At 44.7% G+C, this 17,641-nt stretch overlaps 1 protein-coding gene across 5 annotated transcripts in view; it reads right to left on the reverse strand.

The window, feature by feature from the left end:
* Nucleotides 1–15,001, reverse strand: part of MGLL (monoglyceride lipase) — a 69,798-nt gene extending 54,797 nt beyond the window's left edge. The window contains exons 1-2 of one of the 5 annotated variants that reach the window (XM_050958530.1): nt 14,835–15,001; nt 13,336–13,474 (exon numbers count right to left, since the gene is read on the reverse strand). In XM_050958530.1, the coding sequence (XP_050814487.1) occupies nt 13,336–13,390 (55 nt within the window). In that variant the 5' untranslated portion in view covers nt 13,391–13,474; nt 14,835–15,001. The other 4 variants (XM_050958528.1, XM_050958531.1, XM_050958527.1 and 1 more) reach the window with 4 other exon arrangements.
* Between the last annotated feature and the right edge of the window lie 2,640 nt (nt 15,002–17,641).

Genomic DNA, 17,641 nt, shown 5'->3' on the forward strand with positions numbered 1-17,641 from the left:
CACTTAATGAAATGGCAAGCTGTTAGTCTGCTGAGGGAATGCTGTGTCTTATGTGCATTCTTTCATTAGAAACTAAGAATACTGCCCATCTTTGCACATTTAAACTATAACAATGTCAGAAGCAAACAATCAAATACTATGATTGTTAACTCAACAGCTGCCGGACTCTGCTCCAGCTTCTGTGCTGTGGTGAAAGGAAGCAGCGTTCCTTTTGGACTGCCAGCATACCAAGATGTCATAGTTAGTATATGGGATAGCACTTGGGAGTGTGCCTCACACTAGGTTTGGAAGGGCCAAAGGATTGCCATCTGTCTGCAACGTTGCAGAATTGTCCAATCCATGTCTGGCAAGCAGGACACTTTTCTCAGTCTGAAAATGATTTGCGGCTGGCAAAATGTAATGCAGTCTTAATGTTGCATTACAATGTGATGCTGCTTTATATGACATCACTACTCTGTGACATGACTCTCCTTCCTGATGTAACAGAGAGTTTGTATCCCAAAGTGGGATATATTCAGCTGCTGGTGCCTGGTGCATCCCAAAGTGGTGATGCAGACTCCAAAAGGTGGGAAGCAGTAAAAGCAGAAACTGCAGTTTTTAAACAAATAAACATTCCCTAACCACTGCAGCAAGAACCTGAAAATGAAACTGGTGATAAACAAAAGTCAAACTCTTTATTGATTTCCATTGCCCTATTTGGGAGCATGCAACCAGTAAGCAACTAGCATAAATAATAACAGCTAGCTCCCATATGGTGCTTTTCATCCACAGAACTCATGGTGCTTTACAAAAGAGGCAAGTATGTTATTCCCATTTCACAGCTGGATAAACTGAAGCACAAGAAGTGAAATGCATTGCCCATGGTCACACAGCAGAGCAGTGGCACAGATGGAAATAAAATCTAGAGGTGAAATCCTAGCCCCCTAATGTCAATGGGAGTGTTGCTATTGGCTTCAATGGCATCAGGATTTCACTCTAGGTCACCTGAGTTCCAGACCAATGCCTTGTCCACTGGGCCACAGCGAATGGCAAAATGTATTTTTATAAGTCTTTCTTTCTGTTTTGATAACCGATGGAGGTGTTAGTAATGTAGAAAGAGAAATGTACTTTACAATAGAAGGTATTTTTAAGTTTATGGTGTCCCTTGCTAAAATCCCTTACAGTCAGCCTGAATGATGGTTTAAATGTTGACCTACTGAATATCCCTTTAATGAAATGAGATTATAAATGAAGTTCATAATACAGTTTTTTAATATTCCAAATATTGTAAAATAGCTTTCATGTCAGATTAAAAAAAAAATAGCTTCACCATTAAGTCAGCTAGATGTTATCTCTAGAAGAGCTTAATTACTTACTGCTTCCTCATCACTTCTCACTCCTTCAGCCCAGGAAATTAAGCCACCACAGAGCTGCGGAGTTTGACAGGTGAGTTTGAAACCTCACTGAATTGGCATTGAATAACAAAGGTAAAAACATTAAAAAAGGCCCATCTGTGTAGCTGCAGAGAGCTGACAGACACTGCAGATTAAATCATCTTTCTAGTCTCAGATAGGACAGTCTTTTCCACCCACTTAGCCTCAAGCCTGAACAGGGAAGAGGGAGATAAAACACAATAGCCTCTTGTTCAGCTCAGGTCAGTGAGTGTCCTGAAGAGAGAATACTAATCTTTCTTCCTTGTAAAAGGTGTTTGTTTACTGCACCTTCTCTTTATCTATCTGGCTGGTACAATCTATACACAATAATAGAGTACACAATTACTGTATTTTATTCCTTATGAGTGTATGAAGTCCTTAAAATTCTGTTGATCTTCTTGCTCTTCTTCCTTTATCTGATCACCATCCGGGCGGCTTATTCCTAGGCTTGGTCTGCACTACCAACATATGTCGGTATAACTACGTTACTCAGGTCTAGGAATTTCCACACCCCTAAGCAATGCAGTTTTACCGACCTAACGCCTGGTGTAGACAGCACGATGGGAGGGCTTCTCCCATCAAAATAGCTACCACCTCTTGGGGAGGTGGATTAACTACGCTGACAGGAGAAGCTCTCCCATTGACATAGATAGCATCTTCACTAAGTGCTACAGCTGCACTGCTGCAAATGTAGACAGGCCCCTAGTTGAAAGGTAGAGTACACACCTTGAATCACAGGACATCAGGAACAAGACACCTTCAGGGAACGCTGAGTAATATTTTTCCCTTCTTCTCCAGAACCTTCCATCTAAGGACATCAGCTCATGTTACAAATAATTAATTTAACCTTACAATACCACTAAGGCTTATTATGCCTATTTTATAGATGAGGAAATTAAGGTGTGGAGAGATTAAGGGCTCACTCCTGCAAACCATTGATCACGTAAAGTCCTTGCAAAAAATGAACCCCAGACTACTACAATATCAAACACTGTATTAAGACACAGCCGATCACTGTGTTTTGACTGTGTTGTTTGTATGTTGACTATCTGTTGTCTTTTCAGCTTCTGAGGCTTTGTGCCTTCATCATCTTTTTTTATGGTAGTGTCCAGAGACCCCAATCGCTATGCTAGGTGTTGTACGAAGACAAGTCCCTGCTTGAAGAGCTAAGTGCCTGGTTCCCCAGACTTACATTACGTAAGGAGTCTCTTTGGTGTCAGTGGGAGTACTCAGGTTGTATGGGACAATTCAGTGTAGAAAGGTCCTAATAAAATAAATGTTGTTTTTGTGAGCACTACCAGCAACTTCCTACAACAATAACAACAGTTCCATTGATTTTACTGGGATGCCCTGCGCCAGTAAGGGAGTGCAAGATCAGGTATTAAGTGACTGAGTGGTCGCACAATAAGGCCTGCTCTAGAGCAGTTTTTGTACCATTATAACTATGTCAGTTGGGAGTGTGTGATTTTTTTTTTTTTAACTGATCCAGTTATATCAGTACAAGCCCTAATATGGATGCAGTTATCCTGGTATAAAGGTGCCTTATTACCTTTCCTGTACAGCAGTGGTTCCCAAACTGGGGTTCGTGAACCCTTGGGGGTTTGTGAAATGTTACAGGGAGTTCTAGAGGAAAAAATTCCCTAATGGCGGACAGAGCTGTGCCTAGGGACCCTGGGCAGCATGGAGCCTGGAGCCCCTGGACTTCCAAGAGCTAAGCAGATCAAAGCAAGCATATCTACCACACTGAGGAGATTTAAACTTCAAGACTTCTTATAAGAAATGCAAAGGGAGGTGGATAGTTTTTGCTGTTTTTTAAATTAAATAGGCAGCTAGTATTGTTTTAAAAATTATTAGGAAGAACAAGTTTAAGCTTTGTGACGTGCGTTGTTTGTCTGGACTGCTGAAGACCTGAATGCTTGTGTAGGAGGAACTCTTTGAGTTGGCTTCTTAAAGACCTTCATGCTGTTTCATCTGATACTCCTTGATCAAACATAGGAGCCTTGTCTTATAACAGGCTTATTCAAAGTGATACAAGTTATGAAAGTGAGATCTTGGAAGAGTGTTGCCATTTTCATAATGTAATAAAAATACTGTAATTATAATGATAGTGTGCAATAAGCATGTCATAAAAACAAATTTTATATTTCCAAGATCACTGCTTTTATCATTTATACTCAGGTAAAGGAGAAAATCCCGGGAAATATTCATTTTTAGGTGGGGGTTTGCGAGACTTGACATTTAAGTGAAAGGGGTTCATAGGTTGTTAAAGTTTGGGAACCACTGATCTAGAGGGAGAGATCTTCCTGAGCAGGCAATGGGTGGAGCGACTCCTGAAGGCACAGCGGGCCACCCACAGCCCTACAGGGAATGCCACAAACTCCCAGGGTATGTGACAGAATGAGCCTGATTCAGCTACCCGTCCAGAAGAGCTTCTAGAAAACTGCTATGCAGACAGTTCTGAAGTAAGAAGGTACTGCGACCTTTTCCCCTTGAGTTAGCTCCAGGAAGAAGTTATTCTTCGGTGTGTTGGAATATTTATTTTCCTTTTGATCCCCCACTGGAAGGGACATAAGAAGGCCCACAAAGGGCAGGGTCTCCCTTGCTAAAACTAAGAAAGCCAGGCCTCAATGTAAGCCACTCAGTGTAGCTAACTTGGCATGGCCAGGGTCTCCCACATCTGGGAGAAAAACCTAAGGGGCCTCGTTTACAAACAGAGTCCTCATTTTTACAACGGCAGAGTTTATTAGTCGGGTAACAACCAACTAGGCACCTTTGTTTTGTCCTTTCCTTCTTAAAGGAGGTGGTGACCTGAGTGCTAGAGATGTCCAAACAGGTCACTTTTCTAAGGAGCTATTTACCATCATTCACTTTGGGGAAGGGTTTTGTTTCTACAGATGGGGTGGGAGAACAGAAACGTAACTAAGCTAAAGTGTGTGAGGGCCAAATTCATCCCTGGTGTAAGCTGGCTGATGTCAGTGCAGTTACACCTGGGATGAACTCAGCTCGCTTTACCAGACATCAATGGTTTTCAGCCTGTGGTCTGCGGACCCCTGGGGTTCTGCAGACTATATCTAAGATTTCCAATGCGGTCCACGCCTCTATTTGAAACTGTTATGGGCCCACAAATGAAAAACAGTTGAAAACCACTGTCATACATGATATGCAGCACATAGAGGAAGTAACATATTTTTGCTTAAAGATTAACACTGTCAAATCAACACTCAGGGCTTTAAGTACTATAGTGTTGTGTTGTTGCCTGTATTTCTAAATGTTTCCCTCTTCTATATCTCAATCATTTATGCTTCTCCTTAATGCTAATGCTTTCTTTGCACCGTGGTGAATTACCTTAACTGGAAATGGAACATCCTTTGATTTTTTTCTTTCATTTCCAAGGGAAAAAAACAAACCAGCTTCAAATATGAGAAACCCTTTGACAGCCAGAATGGCTGCTTCTATTCTTGCTGTAGATGTTTCCAACAGCCTTCATTAGTAGGATGATTTTTTACCAGTTACCACAAGAATATTCCACATAAACTAATCTGTCTTTGTTTTGCAATGGGACCCAAGAAAAAAGGCAAACAAGCTGCTTCATGAATAGCAGCTATTATTATCCTGCCTGTGTCTTTGGGACACCTGCACCAGTAGGGTCAGTTTCTGAGCCCAGGTGTGCAACACTCCTGAATGCAAAATGAAAGCAATGCACCACTGTGGATACCTGTATGAGAGCAGGAGCTGCTTTTAGGAGTGCCCATGAGGAATGCTATAGATAAGGGACTCCAAGCTGGTCCTTACGCAATTGAAATGAAAGCAGAATTATTTTAGCTATCCAGGTGCCTCCAGCCTGACACATTCTTGGACTCGTGCTCCCCAGCCATGTGAAGATTGATAGGGGAGGATAGATGAGAAGGGAAGAAGGATGATTGTGTAGTTGATTTGCAGGACACGGAGTCAGGAGACTTGAGTTCTGTTCTGGGTTCTGCCACTGACTTAAGGTTAAACCTTTCTCCCCTCAATCATGCAAACAGTGCATTTAACATTACAGGGATTACTAGTGTGGGAGTAGGGTTTGACTCTGAGGATATGTCTACACTGCCAAATACGAAAAAAGTGTTCTTAACTTGGGCTGAACTAGTAGTGAAGACATGGTTACTGGGGTTCTCAGCTTGAGTTCAAGCTTAAGCTTACAGCAACCTGGGGTTGATCTCAGGCTGCAAAGCCAAATAGCTGTGTCTTCGCTGCTATTTTAGCATGGGTTAGCTTACCCAATTTAAGACTACTTTTTTTTGTTTTTATGACATGCTTATTACATAACTATTATTTATAATTACAGTATTTTTATTACATTATGAAAATGGCAACACTCTTCCAAGATCTCACTTTCATAGCTTATATCACTTGGAATAAGCCTGTTTATAAGATAAGGCTCCTATGTTTGATCAAGGAGTATCAGATGAAACAGCATGAAGGCCTTTAAGAAGCCAACTCAAAGAGTTCCTCCTACACAAGCATTCAGGTCTTGAGCAGCCCAGGCAAACAACGCATGTTACAACAAAGCTTAAACTTCTTCTTCCTAATAATTTTTAAAACAATACTAGCTGTCTATTAAATTTTAAAAACAGCAAAGACTATCTACCCCCCTTTGCATTTCTTATAAGAAGTCTTGAAGTTTAAATCTCCTCAGTGTGGTAGATATGCTTGCTTTGATCTGCTTAGCTCTTGCAAGTCCAGGGGCTCCAGGCTGCTGGCCTCGAGGTCCCTAGGGACAGCTCTGTCCACCATTAGGGAATTTTTTTTTCTTGAGAACTCCCTGTAACATTTCACAAACCTCCAAGTGTTCACAAACCCCAGTTAGGAACCACTGCCCTAGATGACTGCAATCTCCTCCTTTTGAAAGGCCTGCTCTCTATTGTACATGACTGACAGGGCTGGAGAGACAGGGCCGGCCAGCCTCCCTCCCCCTGGCCTTTCTGGTGCCTGCCTCATTAGCATGGCGATGCACCCTGTCACATACCCTCCCCCCCAAAACAACACAAGCGTGTCGCCTTCTGGAGTGGGTTTGCCTTCCTTGTGTATTGTTGCGTCCGTGCTATATTATATTACTATAGCTTTGCCTGGCTGATGAGGCACCTGGAACTCGTATGGTTGTAGAGGTTCCAATGCATGATTCTCTCTCATGTCTGTGTCATTCATTGTGCATGATCTATAATCAGCAGAAAGGGGTTCCATAATAGGTCATGATGTAAAGTGTCCATGGCCCACTTCAGGCCCAGGGCTTCCTTTTCTGTTACAGAGAAGGTCCTTTCATGTGGTTTTGACTTAAATACAATATGGCTCATTCCTCGCCCTCAGAGATCTAGGAGAACATCCTCGCCCCCTGTCCGATGCGTCTGTCTGAAGTATAAACTCCTTCGAGGGGTCTGGGTTGAAGAGTGTGGGATCATGACACATTTCTTTCAACATTTTAAAGGTTGCATCCTGATTGTCTGACCACTGCACTTTGTGTGGTTTCTTGTTTCTTGTCACGGATGTATGTGGGGCTGCAGTGGTGCCAAAGTTAGGGACAAAGCAGCTGGAGTATCCAGCCAACCCTGAAAATTGTCAAACTTGCTTTTTGGGCATTGGTATCGAGTAGTTGGTCAAAGCCTGCACCCTGTCCACAAGTGCGTGTATATGTCTGCCTCCACCGTACAGCCCAGGTACATGGTTATTTTATTTCCAGATTTGCTCTTAACCGGCTTGGTGATGAGGCCTGCTTTGGCAATCTACTGCAGTGCCGGAGTAACATGGTGGAGGTCTAGGCTATGTATGACTACATCGTCCAAATAAGCCGCAGCGTATCACCCATGTGGAAGGAGCATCTGATCCATTAACCTCTGAAACGTTGCCTCCACCTCATATAGCTCAAACGGCATCATTAGAAAATTGTACAGTGCAAGGGGCAGGGCGAACACAGTGTGAATTTGGAACTAACCAAAACATGATTGAAAAGGCTAGTAAGGCAGGGCTATCGCTGCACAAGGAGCTTTCCCTGCACCTTCCTCATCAAGGTGGGGGTTTATACACCCTGTCACATACTTCCTTTTTTTTGCTTTGGTTAGTTGCTTATCTATTCATTTTGTAAGTGCCTGAAAGTTTCATTAAACCGTATTACTTGGCCTTGCTGTGAGCTGTGCTGTTTCTCTGGAAATGCTATAGAAATTCTGGTAATGAACTGCCAAAATCAGCAAGCGATATGTAATGATTTAAGGCTCCATTCAAAATAAAACCTGCTTGGATTTCTACACCACAGGGGCAAGGCCCAAGAGGGAGAGTGATTTATTTTAACATTGGGTTGGTCCTTTGGTGCTGTTGAGCTGGAAAGAATTAAAGGGATTTTACAAAGGATAAAGGCTCTAGAAACATTAAATGCAAAAATAGATTTGTTGGTTTTTTTAAATGTTATTTTTAATAGTAATTTAACTCTTTTCAGCTGTAGATTGGAAGGCACTTCTCAAAAGGTGGCTAAGCTTCATGCGTGCCATATAAGCAATTAGATAGCTAGACAGATTATTTCTATTCTACTGACGTGGAAGCTGAGGCCAGGTCTACACTAAAAGGTTAAGTGGACCCAGCTACATCACTCAGGGGTGTGAAAAATGCACACTCCTGAGTTAGATAGTTAAGCTGACCTAACCCCAGGTGTAGGCAGCACCAAGTCGACAGAAGAATTCTTCCCTCGATTTAGCTTCTGCCTCTCAGGGAGCTGGGTTACCTACAGTGACCGAGGAACCCCTCCCATTGCTGTAATGAGTGTCTATGTTGAAACATGACAGTGGTGCAGCTACAGCCATTTAAATGTAGACATAGCCTGAGGCACTGAAGTACAAGATCCACATTTTCAAAAGTGTCCTCTAACTTAGGGTGTCTGACCTGACAAGCACAAGAGCTGTTTTTTTCAGACGTGCTGAGCACCCTTACCCCCATCTGAAGTCACTGGGAACTACATGCACTGAGCACTTCTAGAAGCTCAAGTTTTCTCAAATTTGTACACACAAACGTGATGGCATCCAAAACCTGTGGCCCAGTGCTGGGCAAACTGTGGCCCATCAGGGTAATCTGGTTGCAGGCTGCGAGACATTTTGCTGTCATTGACCATCCACAGGCACAGCCCCCTGCAGCTCCCAGTGGCCGTGGTTGCCCACCACTGCTGTGGATGATTTTGAAAGTGTCAGCTTATAGGACTAGCTCAAGCCCACACATCTATGAATGCTGGGAACAGAATATGGGTTTCGTAACTCCTTGCTTTCATTTCTATTCAAACAGCCAGTCAGGAACTGTACTCTTGTTCTTTTTGCGGATACAGACTAACACGGCTGCTACTCTGAAACTTAACATGCTATGTGTTTTTTTTTTACTGTAAGTACTATTTTTTAACTAAGACCTTGTCTACACTAGTGATGTAAGTCGATCTGAGTTACGCTACTTAAGCTATGTATGTTAGCTTGGCATAGACACTGTATGTCTACGGGAGACACTCTCCCACTGACACAGCTTCTGCCTCTTGTTGCTATGGATTAATTAAGTCGACTGGAGAGTGCTCTCCTGTTGACTTACTGCGTCTTCACCAGACCCTCTAAATCGATCACAGCAGTGCCAATTTAGCCCATAGTGTAGACAAGGCCTAAGGTAGGATTCCCTTAGTTGCATGATGTCCTGCATGTAGGCAGAAGTGAACCTGTTCTGGTATTAATGACTAGCTGATACTCAAAACACTGCTGAACTGTCCTGAACATGCTCTGCCACAGTCCAGTGTTAGCTTTCAGTGCATTGGTTAGCACCTGATGCAAAAGAGTTAACGACTATCATGCTATAAAACACGGGTCGGCAACCTTTCAGAAGTGGTGCGTCAAGTCTTCATTTATTCACTCTAATTCAAGGTTTTGCATGCCAGTAATACATTAATGTTTTTAGAAGATCTTTCTATACGTCTGGAATATATAACTAAACTATTGTTGTATGTAAAGTAAATAAGGTTTTAAAATGTTTAAGAAGCTTCATTTAAAATTAAATTAAAATGCAGAGCCCCCCAGACCGGTGGCCAGGACCTGGGCATTGTGAATGCCTCTGAAAATCAGCTCGCGTGCTGCCTTCGGCACGCGTGCCATACATTGCCTACTCCTGCTATACAAGATATGCCTATTGTATCGCTAGGATGAATGAGTCAATCTTGTTAACCACACTAGCATGTCCCTACCCTTTTCCCCACATTTCCTTGGATGCTAACTTGGCCTCTGAATTACATTTTCAATGCAAAAGCTTCATTTACAATAAAACAGGTTCAACAAGTTGAACAACTTACAGGTGTTACCCAAATGCACCTGCCTTGCTGTTTCCAAAGAGAGCTGAGCAGAACAAAACACCCACTCCAAAGCTCCTCCATTGGGAATAACATCCCACCCTAAAGGAGGGAGAGGAAAAGACCACCACCTCCTTTCGCTAGCCCCATTATTATCTTATCTATCCCATACCCATCACTCTGACATCAGACTGCCTTTGCTTCATAGGAGGTAACTACCTCAATCTCTCTTCTCAACAAAACAGACCTGGCTGAGGCTCTCTCAGTGGGGATGGGGGTTCACTCTCTACATCAGGCCTGGACAACATGCGGCTCACTGTGTGGCCCGCAGGGGGTAAGTAGGCAAGCAGCGGGTGAGGGAGGGGGGCTGAGAAGGCGGGTGGGCAGTGGCAGGGGGTGAGTAGGCGGGGGGGCAGGTGAGCCAGGGGGTGGGGCTGAGGAGGCAAGCAGGCAGACAGTGGCGGGGGGGGGGGGCAGGTGAGCCGGTGGCAGGGGAGGAGGCAGCTGAGGAGGTGGGCAGTGGCAGAGGGTGAGTAGATGAGCGGAGGGGGGCTGAGGAGGCGAGCGGGCGGGCAGTGATGGGGAGGGCAGGTGAGCTGGTGGCTGAGGAGGCAGGCAGGCAGGCGGTGGGGGGAGGGCGGGGGCAGGTGAGCCGGTGGCAGGGGAGGAGGCAGCTGAGGAGGCGGGCAGTGGCAGGGGGTGAGTAGACGAGCCAGGGTGGGGGCTGAGGAGGTGAGCGGGCGGGCAGTGGGGGGGGGGGCAGGTGAGCAGGTGGCTGAGGAGGCAAGCAGGCAGGCAGGCCGTGGCGGGGGGAGGGAGGGAGCAGGTGAGCCAGCAGCAGGGGAGGGGAGCTGAGGAAGTGAGTGGTGAGTTGGTGACTGACCTGTTCTACTGATTTGATCTGGCTCCCATCCCCTCTCCAAGGGTTGCAGCTGTCTGGAGGTGCTGCCTTCCACAGGAGCGGCACTAGGGTTTCTGGCGCCCTAGGCAGAATTCGGGGGGTGGCATTTTGTGCACTCCCCACGGGGCATGCGGGAGCTTCCGGTTCCACTCCCATCGTGCCGCCACAGAAGGACCCTCCGCCAAAATGCTGCAGGCGACAGCAGCAGTCATTGAGCTGCTCAATTGCCTGCCACTGTTTTTCGCGGCATGTCGGCAGAATGTCCTTCTTCGGCGGCGCGACGGGAGCAGAACCGGAAGCTCCCATGGGGAGCGCACACAAGGCCGCCCCCCGAATCCTGGCACCCTGGGGGAAGTGCCAGCCCTGGCCTTCCATTCCTTCCTCATTCATTCAACAGGGCAATTGATTACAAAGTGGGGGGAAGACCTTATTATTCTTCTAGCAAAAAGACATTTTTTTTTACCTTAATTATGCTACCTTAGGGGCCTGCTATAACATATTACCAAGGTTCAATACTGCTGTTTTGGTGGAGCGGCACTAGGGAGGGAGGGGTTGTTTCCATGGGGCGGGTGCCATTGGGGGGGTTGTTTTGGGGCGGCTGGGTGGCCCTGGGGGGGTGTGGTGTTTCGGCAGCGCTGGGGAGTTGTTTCTGTGGGCAGGGCAGTGCTGGGGGGGTTGTGTTTCAGGGGGCTGGGTAGCACTGGGAGTGGGGTTCGGCAGAGTTTTGGCCCTCAGCTGTTTTCTTGCAAATAAAAAGGCCCTTCGCCACTTTACGAGTTGTGCAGGCCTGCTCTATATCCTTGGCCTTTGCAGTTCCCTACATTCATTTGTAACAAAGATTCCCTACACACAAATATGGGCAAAGGGGATCTGTGGATGCTCAGTGCCATACAGGACCAGGCGTTATATATTTCTATCCACTAAGCAAGAGATCCTATAAACGATCCTTTTCCTGACAAATCATTTGACACAAAGCTGCAGCCCTTCAGTCTCCTGTAGCTGTTGTCCACCTTAACATGCCTGTTTCTAGGAGTAAAAGATTGGCACTTTGGAAAGGGTAGTAGCTGTCACCTGGCCTTGTTCTCAGGGGTATTTAGCCATCATTTAGAGCATGGCTCCGGGCAAATGGATTTTTTTATTTTACCTTTGGCAAATTTCCTGTTTCTTTCCCCTGGGACGGGACCAAGGGTAATACATTCTCTGCCAGTGGAACCCAAGTCAATGCTAACCTTTGGACACCTTTAGCTTTCTAAAGCCCTTAGCTGGGATTTGATCAACGAAAGATTCTGTTTGAGCATTATAGCAGCACATGTTAATATTAAGGTTCCCAAAGCAAGTCAGCAGTTGAATAACACTACATATATTGTAGCTAAAATAATAATGGCAATAGTTGCCCTCATCAATATTTGAAACAGAATACATTCATAATGGGCCTGTAAACCTTCCCTGACATCTCCTGATCTCATTTTCATTGAATGTTTAAAGTTGGATAAAAGTGACTGAGCTTCTGCATATAAAAGAGAAAAACTCTTGGATACTTTTTAAGAGAGAGATAAATGTATTTTCTGTTGTTCCTTTGATCTAAACATTCCCAGAGCATTCATGACAGTAGTATCTAGGCAGTAAATTGTTATTCAGTTACTTACACACACACTCTCTGATACACACAAAGCAAAGCTAACACCCCCCCACACACACACACTTAAGAGGCACTTGTAAATGAGCAGCACTGATCCTGTTTACTTTGTTGTTACAAAACTAGGGCAACCTCACTCTCAATTAACTGCTTGGTGTGCAGAGCCCTGAAAAGATGAGCCAGTGCAAAGAATTAAACACCAAGTTTTAACTTCCACTCGATTGCTAGCATTCATACACATCAAGCCAGCATCTTGTAACAGTGACTGACAGGTAGAAGTGAGATCATAAATAACTAGAGAAATACACAGGCAATTTTCTACCATACTACCATATTCATACTTTTAAAAGCACATAACCTAACTCAGAAGCCATTACAGTAAAGGATTATGAATAATAAGAGATTACTTAAATTTCTTAATCTGATTATTTGTCCACATTCCATCACTGAGTTCAGCTTTGAAACCAAGACAATTTAAAGTGGAAGATCCATCCAAGTAATTTTCCAGCTATAAATTTAGTAAGAAGTAAATTACATATATTGTGTAAAAACCTGTCATTGCACTAGGATTTATAGCACTGCTGTTACAGCTGAATCAGACCTCTAGTGTTTGATTTATTAACACTAAAACTAATGACAAACGCTGGGCAATGAAAGTCTGTGTACTTCACACATCTCTGAAAGTTGATGATATCTGATTAAAAAATATCTACTATTGCTGAAATGCATCATATGCATGATATTTCCAAGGCTACTGAAATGTCACCCTGTTCAACTGAGCATGAAATGAAAGTAAGTACAAATCTTGCAAAAAACATTACTCAAGTAAGTAGTCCTCATTTATGCAAGTAGTAAGGCCTGCTCGAGTGAGTAAGGAGTTATAGGATCTAATCTTTACATTGGACGAGCTCTGGGGCAGGGATATGCCTTTTTATTGGTTCTGTAAAGCGCCATGAACACCTATAATACTGTATAATCTATAGATAACAATTAAGTTACACTAATGGAGTCTTATTTATTGAGAACAAATGCATCATTTGAAAGTGCTCACCTTGGAGTTGTGGCTGGTTTCCAATATCTGCAGAAAAGATATTGTCCATCTGCATTGACCATATGAGGGAGGTCCTGATAAGGGATATTCTGAGGACTCCGTCTTGGGGAATTTTCCTCAGGCATTCTAGAAGACTGACCTATAAGGTGTTGGAAAAAACAGGACATACTTTAAAGAGCAGGAAAGATATTGGCAGAGGGGTTTACTACGGACACACATTCAAGAAAGTCAATAAGGCAACTGACAGTGATGGAAATGTTTCTCCCTCCCCACCAAAGATCCAAAAACTGGGCTCAATCTCATCTGCTTCTTGCAACTGCTCTGAGACTGAAGCCTCAACATTTTTTTTTTTTTTTAGAGAAAATGTTCACATTATCAGAGGGGGAAGATAACAACCCAACCACACAGCTTCATTACTGCTTTTTTCCCCTTCACCCATCTGTGTTTATTTTACATCGTTTTGGGAAACGGCTCTTAAAAAGAATATTTAGCTGCAATCAAGTGCAAATTGTAAAGCACCACTATGGATACAAGGAGACAGCTGCATAAAAGATTCATCTCTCTTAACATCTTCAAAGAACGGCGAAGGGTGCGCAGTAATGAGGTGCCTGGTGGCACTGTGTGGTTATGATGCTCCTTTCTGACATCTGAAAAGGAAAACATATAGGAGAATTCGCAGCAAACCTGTTTTCATCCTGTGCAACGGTTTGCATCCCAGAGAGACGCCGGCATTGCAAGTCAAATACAAGCAGATAGAGCCTTTTGCATATCGCCGCTAACATACATTAACACCCAGCCCCAGATCAATTCCTTTCTGTTGCAAAAAAAAAGGGCAACAGAGATCTCTTCCCCTTGCAAGCTTCTGTGCTGGCTGCGATCCGCTCCCCCAAGCTCCTGGTTCCAATCTCTCTTTAGGGAAACTCGCCCGTAATTCATCACTTCTTGTTCATTTCATCACTTTTCTTAAACAAATCGCATGTGTGGGCTGAGGTGGTGGTGGGAGGGGAGGTGATGGGATGGGAAAGCTGCAGTCCACTTTTCAGAAGCTGCTGCACACACATCAAAGGCACCTTGAGCCCAGGCAGCTGTGTGGCACTGGGAGACTTGTACAGAAAGTTACTGTTGCTGCAGGTTGCTTGCAAACTTTACTTCCTTCCTGTCACTTGCTGTGAAGGGACATGAGGGGTGGGGGTGGGAGAAAGTGGGGTTCTCCACTCAGCTCCCCGCTGCAGTCATCTCGAGTGAAAAAAAAACACAGCTTCCCCAGCTGCCTCTCTCTAGTAGCGAGACCGGGCAGAGGAAGAAGAATTCAGACATTTAATTTTCTCAGATGCCAGAGAAAGAAAAAAAAAATCCCCCTGGGTTTCAAATGCATCAAGGAGCCCTGGTTTCAAATGCAACAGCCATCCCTGGCTTCCAGTGCAGCCCGGGTTCTTTGCACCCCCCAGCCCCGGGCTCCGGCACGTGAATGGCGAGGGAGCTGTTTAAAGGGACGTTACCCGTGGCTGAAAAGCGCCGCGTGTTCGCAGCTGCCCGTGGAGTCAGTGGCCCCGGGAGCAGCTCGCTGGCTCCGCGCCGGCGCCCCGCTCCATTCACGCATCCGCGGCGGTTCCGCTGCCGAGTTAATCCTAGAGCTAGAGAGGAGCCGAGCGGTTGTGCCGAGCAAACCCCGGCTGGCAGGGGCCCAGGAGGGCAGGCGCACTGGGGCCAGCTCCGGGAGGAGGGTGGAGCAGCAGCAGCCTGCTGGGCACGGCGAGGATCCTGGCTCAGGGCTGGGCGCTCTGCCCGGTGCACGTGTGGCCAGGCAGGGACCCGCCGCAGCCAGGCCCCAGGTACTTAACTCAGGATCTCCCCGAGGGCGCAAGCGGCGCTCTGAGTCATGTCGTTGATCCAGACGGCAAGGCAGCCTGTGTCTCCTCCAGCCTGGCGTTCAGTCAATAATAAATTAATAATAACTAACCTCATTTCTAGGCGAGCCAGGGGAAACCCCATGAAAGAGGCAATCCCCGCGCGCGGTGTATTGCTCGCCTCCCTCGGCTCCGGTGGCACCTTGGCACAAATGGCCAAGCATCGCTCTAAGGGCTCCCCGTTCAGAATAAGGGCATGGCAGTATCAGCTGCCCCAGGAGCAAATCCAGTGGGAAGCTTTTCATCGCAATTAGCCAGGTCCTCCCTTACTGCCAGCTGAGAATCGGGCTCCATAGCTAGAAATGGGTGCTCTAATGCCAGAGCTATGTGCTCGGGATGGACAGGCAGACAGATATTAGATGCAGGGGAAACGAAAGATACAGTCTGAAGAGAAAGGAGAGAATTAATCTAATGCCCCTTTAAATTTCCCCAGCTTTGATCCTACCCCCGTGGTTCTGGTTCTAGTCTGATCCCAAACTAGAAGCAGCCCAGTTTGTTGTGCTGGTTCAGATGTGCAGTTTTCTTGTGAGATTTCTGCCGTTTGGAGCTGAACGCTTTCAAAACTTTTGGAGCCACTCAGTCCAAACATAAAAGCCTGAATAGTGCCTGGAATCCAGATCAGTATCCCAACACCACCTGGTTTGCTCCTCTGTAATTATAACCTGCTTTATGCTGTATAACAAATGCTTAGGAAAACAGTCAAAATTAATTTCTCTTCAGTGAAAATCTCCCGGGTTTAAAGGCAAAAGACCAGGTACTGAATTTAAGAACTTGATCCTTCAGTTCTAATGCTAGCAAAACTCCCTACTTAGCATTTATAGAGTACTTTGTGTATTGCCTACCTCAAGAGTGCAGACTCAGGCCTTTTATGCTTCATCATTTAATCTTTAATTTCTGGATGCCTATGGATGTCCAAGAGCCTCCTGGCATCTTAAGGAAAAGCAGCTACAAGAAGATGTTTTAAAAACTAGGCAACATGCCCAAATAAATCCCAAAGTGGGAACAAAGGCCGAGGAAAGGAAAGAAAAATATAATCAACTACTAATACAGCAATCTCTGAGCCAAAACATATACATATTAAAGAGGAAATCAAAAGCACATTTGTATCTTATTGTCATTTATATTAAACCCCTTAAAGGAGTTTGTTCATTACAAATGCAAAGGCAAAAATCAATCTTATCTATATAAAACACTTTGTGATCCTTTGGGTTACAAGGTGCATTAAGTGTAAATTATTATTATATATATGGCTACCATCTGATCAGTTGACATTTAGTTCAACAGCACTATAGGCCCAATCCTACATTCTCTGCATGCTCCCAAATTCCCACTAGTTCACTGGGAATCCTGGGTGTGCAAGGAACGTAGGATCAGGCCCTCCAGGGGCATTTGGGGATAATTCCCTTTTATAGACAGGCATTCTGTCTTGTGGTGTAACTGTAGAAATTAAAAGAAGCATCTGACTGTCTGTCTGATATTCCTCATGACTTGTGAGTCCTAAATAAGAAAATTATTCCTGGGAAAATTGCATGGATTGGGACTGAGGGACACACTTGTTTGAGATCAACACAACATGGAATGGTCCAGCTCAGCAATTATTGCAGGCTAGTCTCCAGTGAGAAAACAAAGGGAGCTGTGAGAGTGCAGTGATTGCCAGATGGTAACATCGTTTGCTTTCTCTAGTCAAGAGTGAGGCATAATTTGGAAATATATTTTAAACACAATCAAATTCCTAATAAAAATAGAATTAGGCATGTTTCTATCTTTACAGTAACTTGATAACAGCTTGGATTTATGAGGTGCATCCAGAAAAGTTGTTTAGTGTAGGAAGGGCCAAATCCTGCTTCCTATCAGGAAGCAAGCAGTCCCATTGACTCCAGTTGTGCATATGTGAGTACACAGAGATGGATTTGGCCTAAAATAGGGCAAATGACAGAAAAAGAATCCAGGACTGGAAAGAGAAAATCACCACATACAAATGAGGGATGGATAATGGAGGGGAGGGGATGGAGGGGCTGAAAGACATTAGGAGGGAGAGAAGGATGATGGAGGAAGGGATGTATGGAGGGCAGGGAAAGTGACACTGGAGCAGAGACGGACATACGTTTCTCTTTGCCATAAGACTTCCAGTCACAGAATGACTTTTTAATGGATTATTTCCTGTTAGCATGCACAGGTAAAGAGATTTTATAAGATCCTTCTGTTCCAGTTGACTGTCTCATCCTCGTTAATTGCAAGAGTAGTCTGATTTGAGAACTGGATTTAATTGGAGATTTTGCTAAACCATTTGCAATTCTGCTGAATAGTATCATAAAAGAGTGAGCTTCACTGATGATGATTGATGAAAATTGGATCTCGGGAAGCAGAATTAGAACATAGCAATGACATATCTGGATATG

This window comes from Gopherus flavomarginatus, chromosome 6 (assembly GCF_025201925.1).
Source record: "Gopherus flavomarginatus isolate rGopFla2 chromosome 6, rGopFla2.mat.asm, whole genome shotgun sequence".
Taxonomy (NCBI): Eukaryota; Metazoa; Chordata; order Testudines; family Testudinidae; genus Gopherus; species Gopherus flavomarginatus.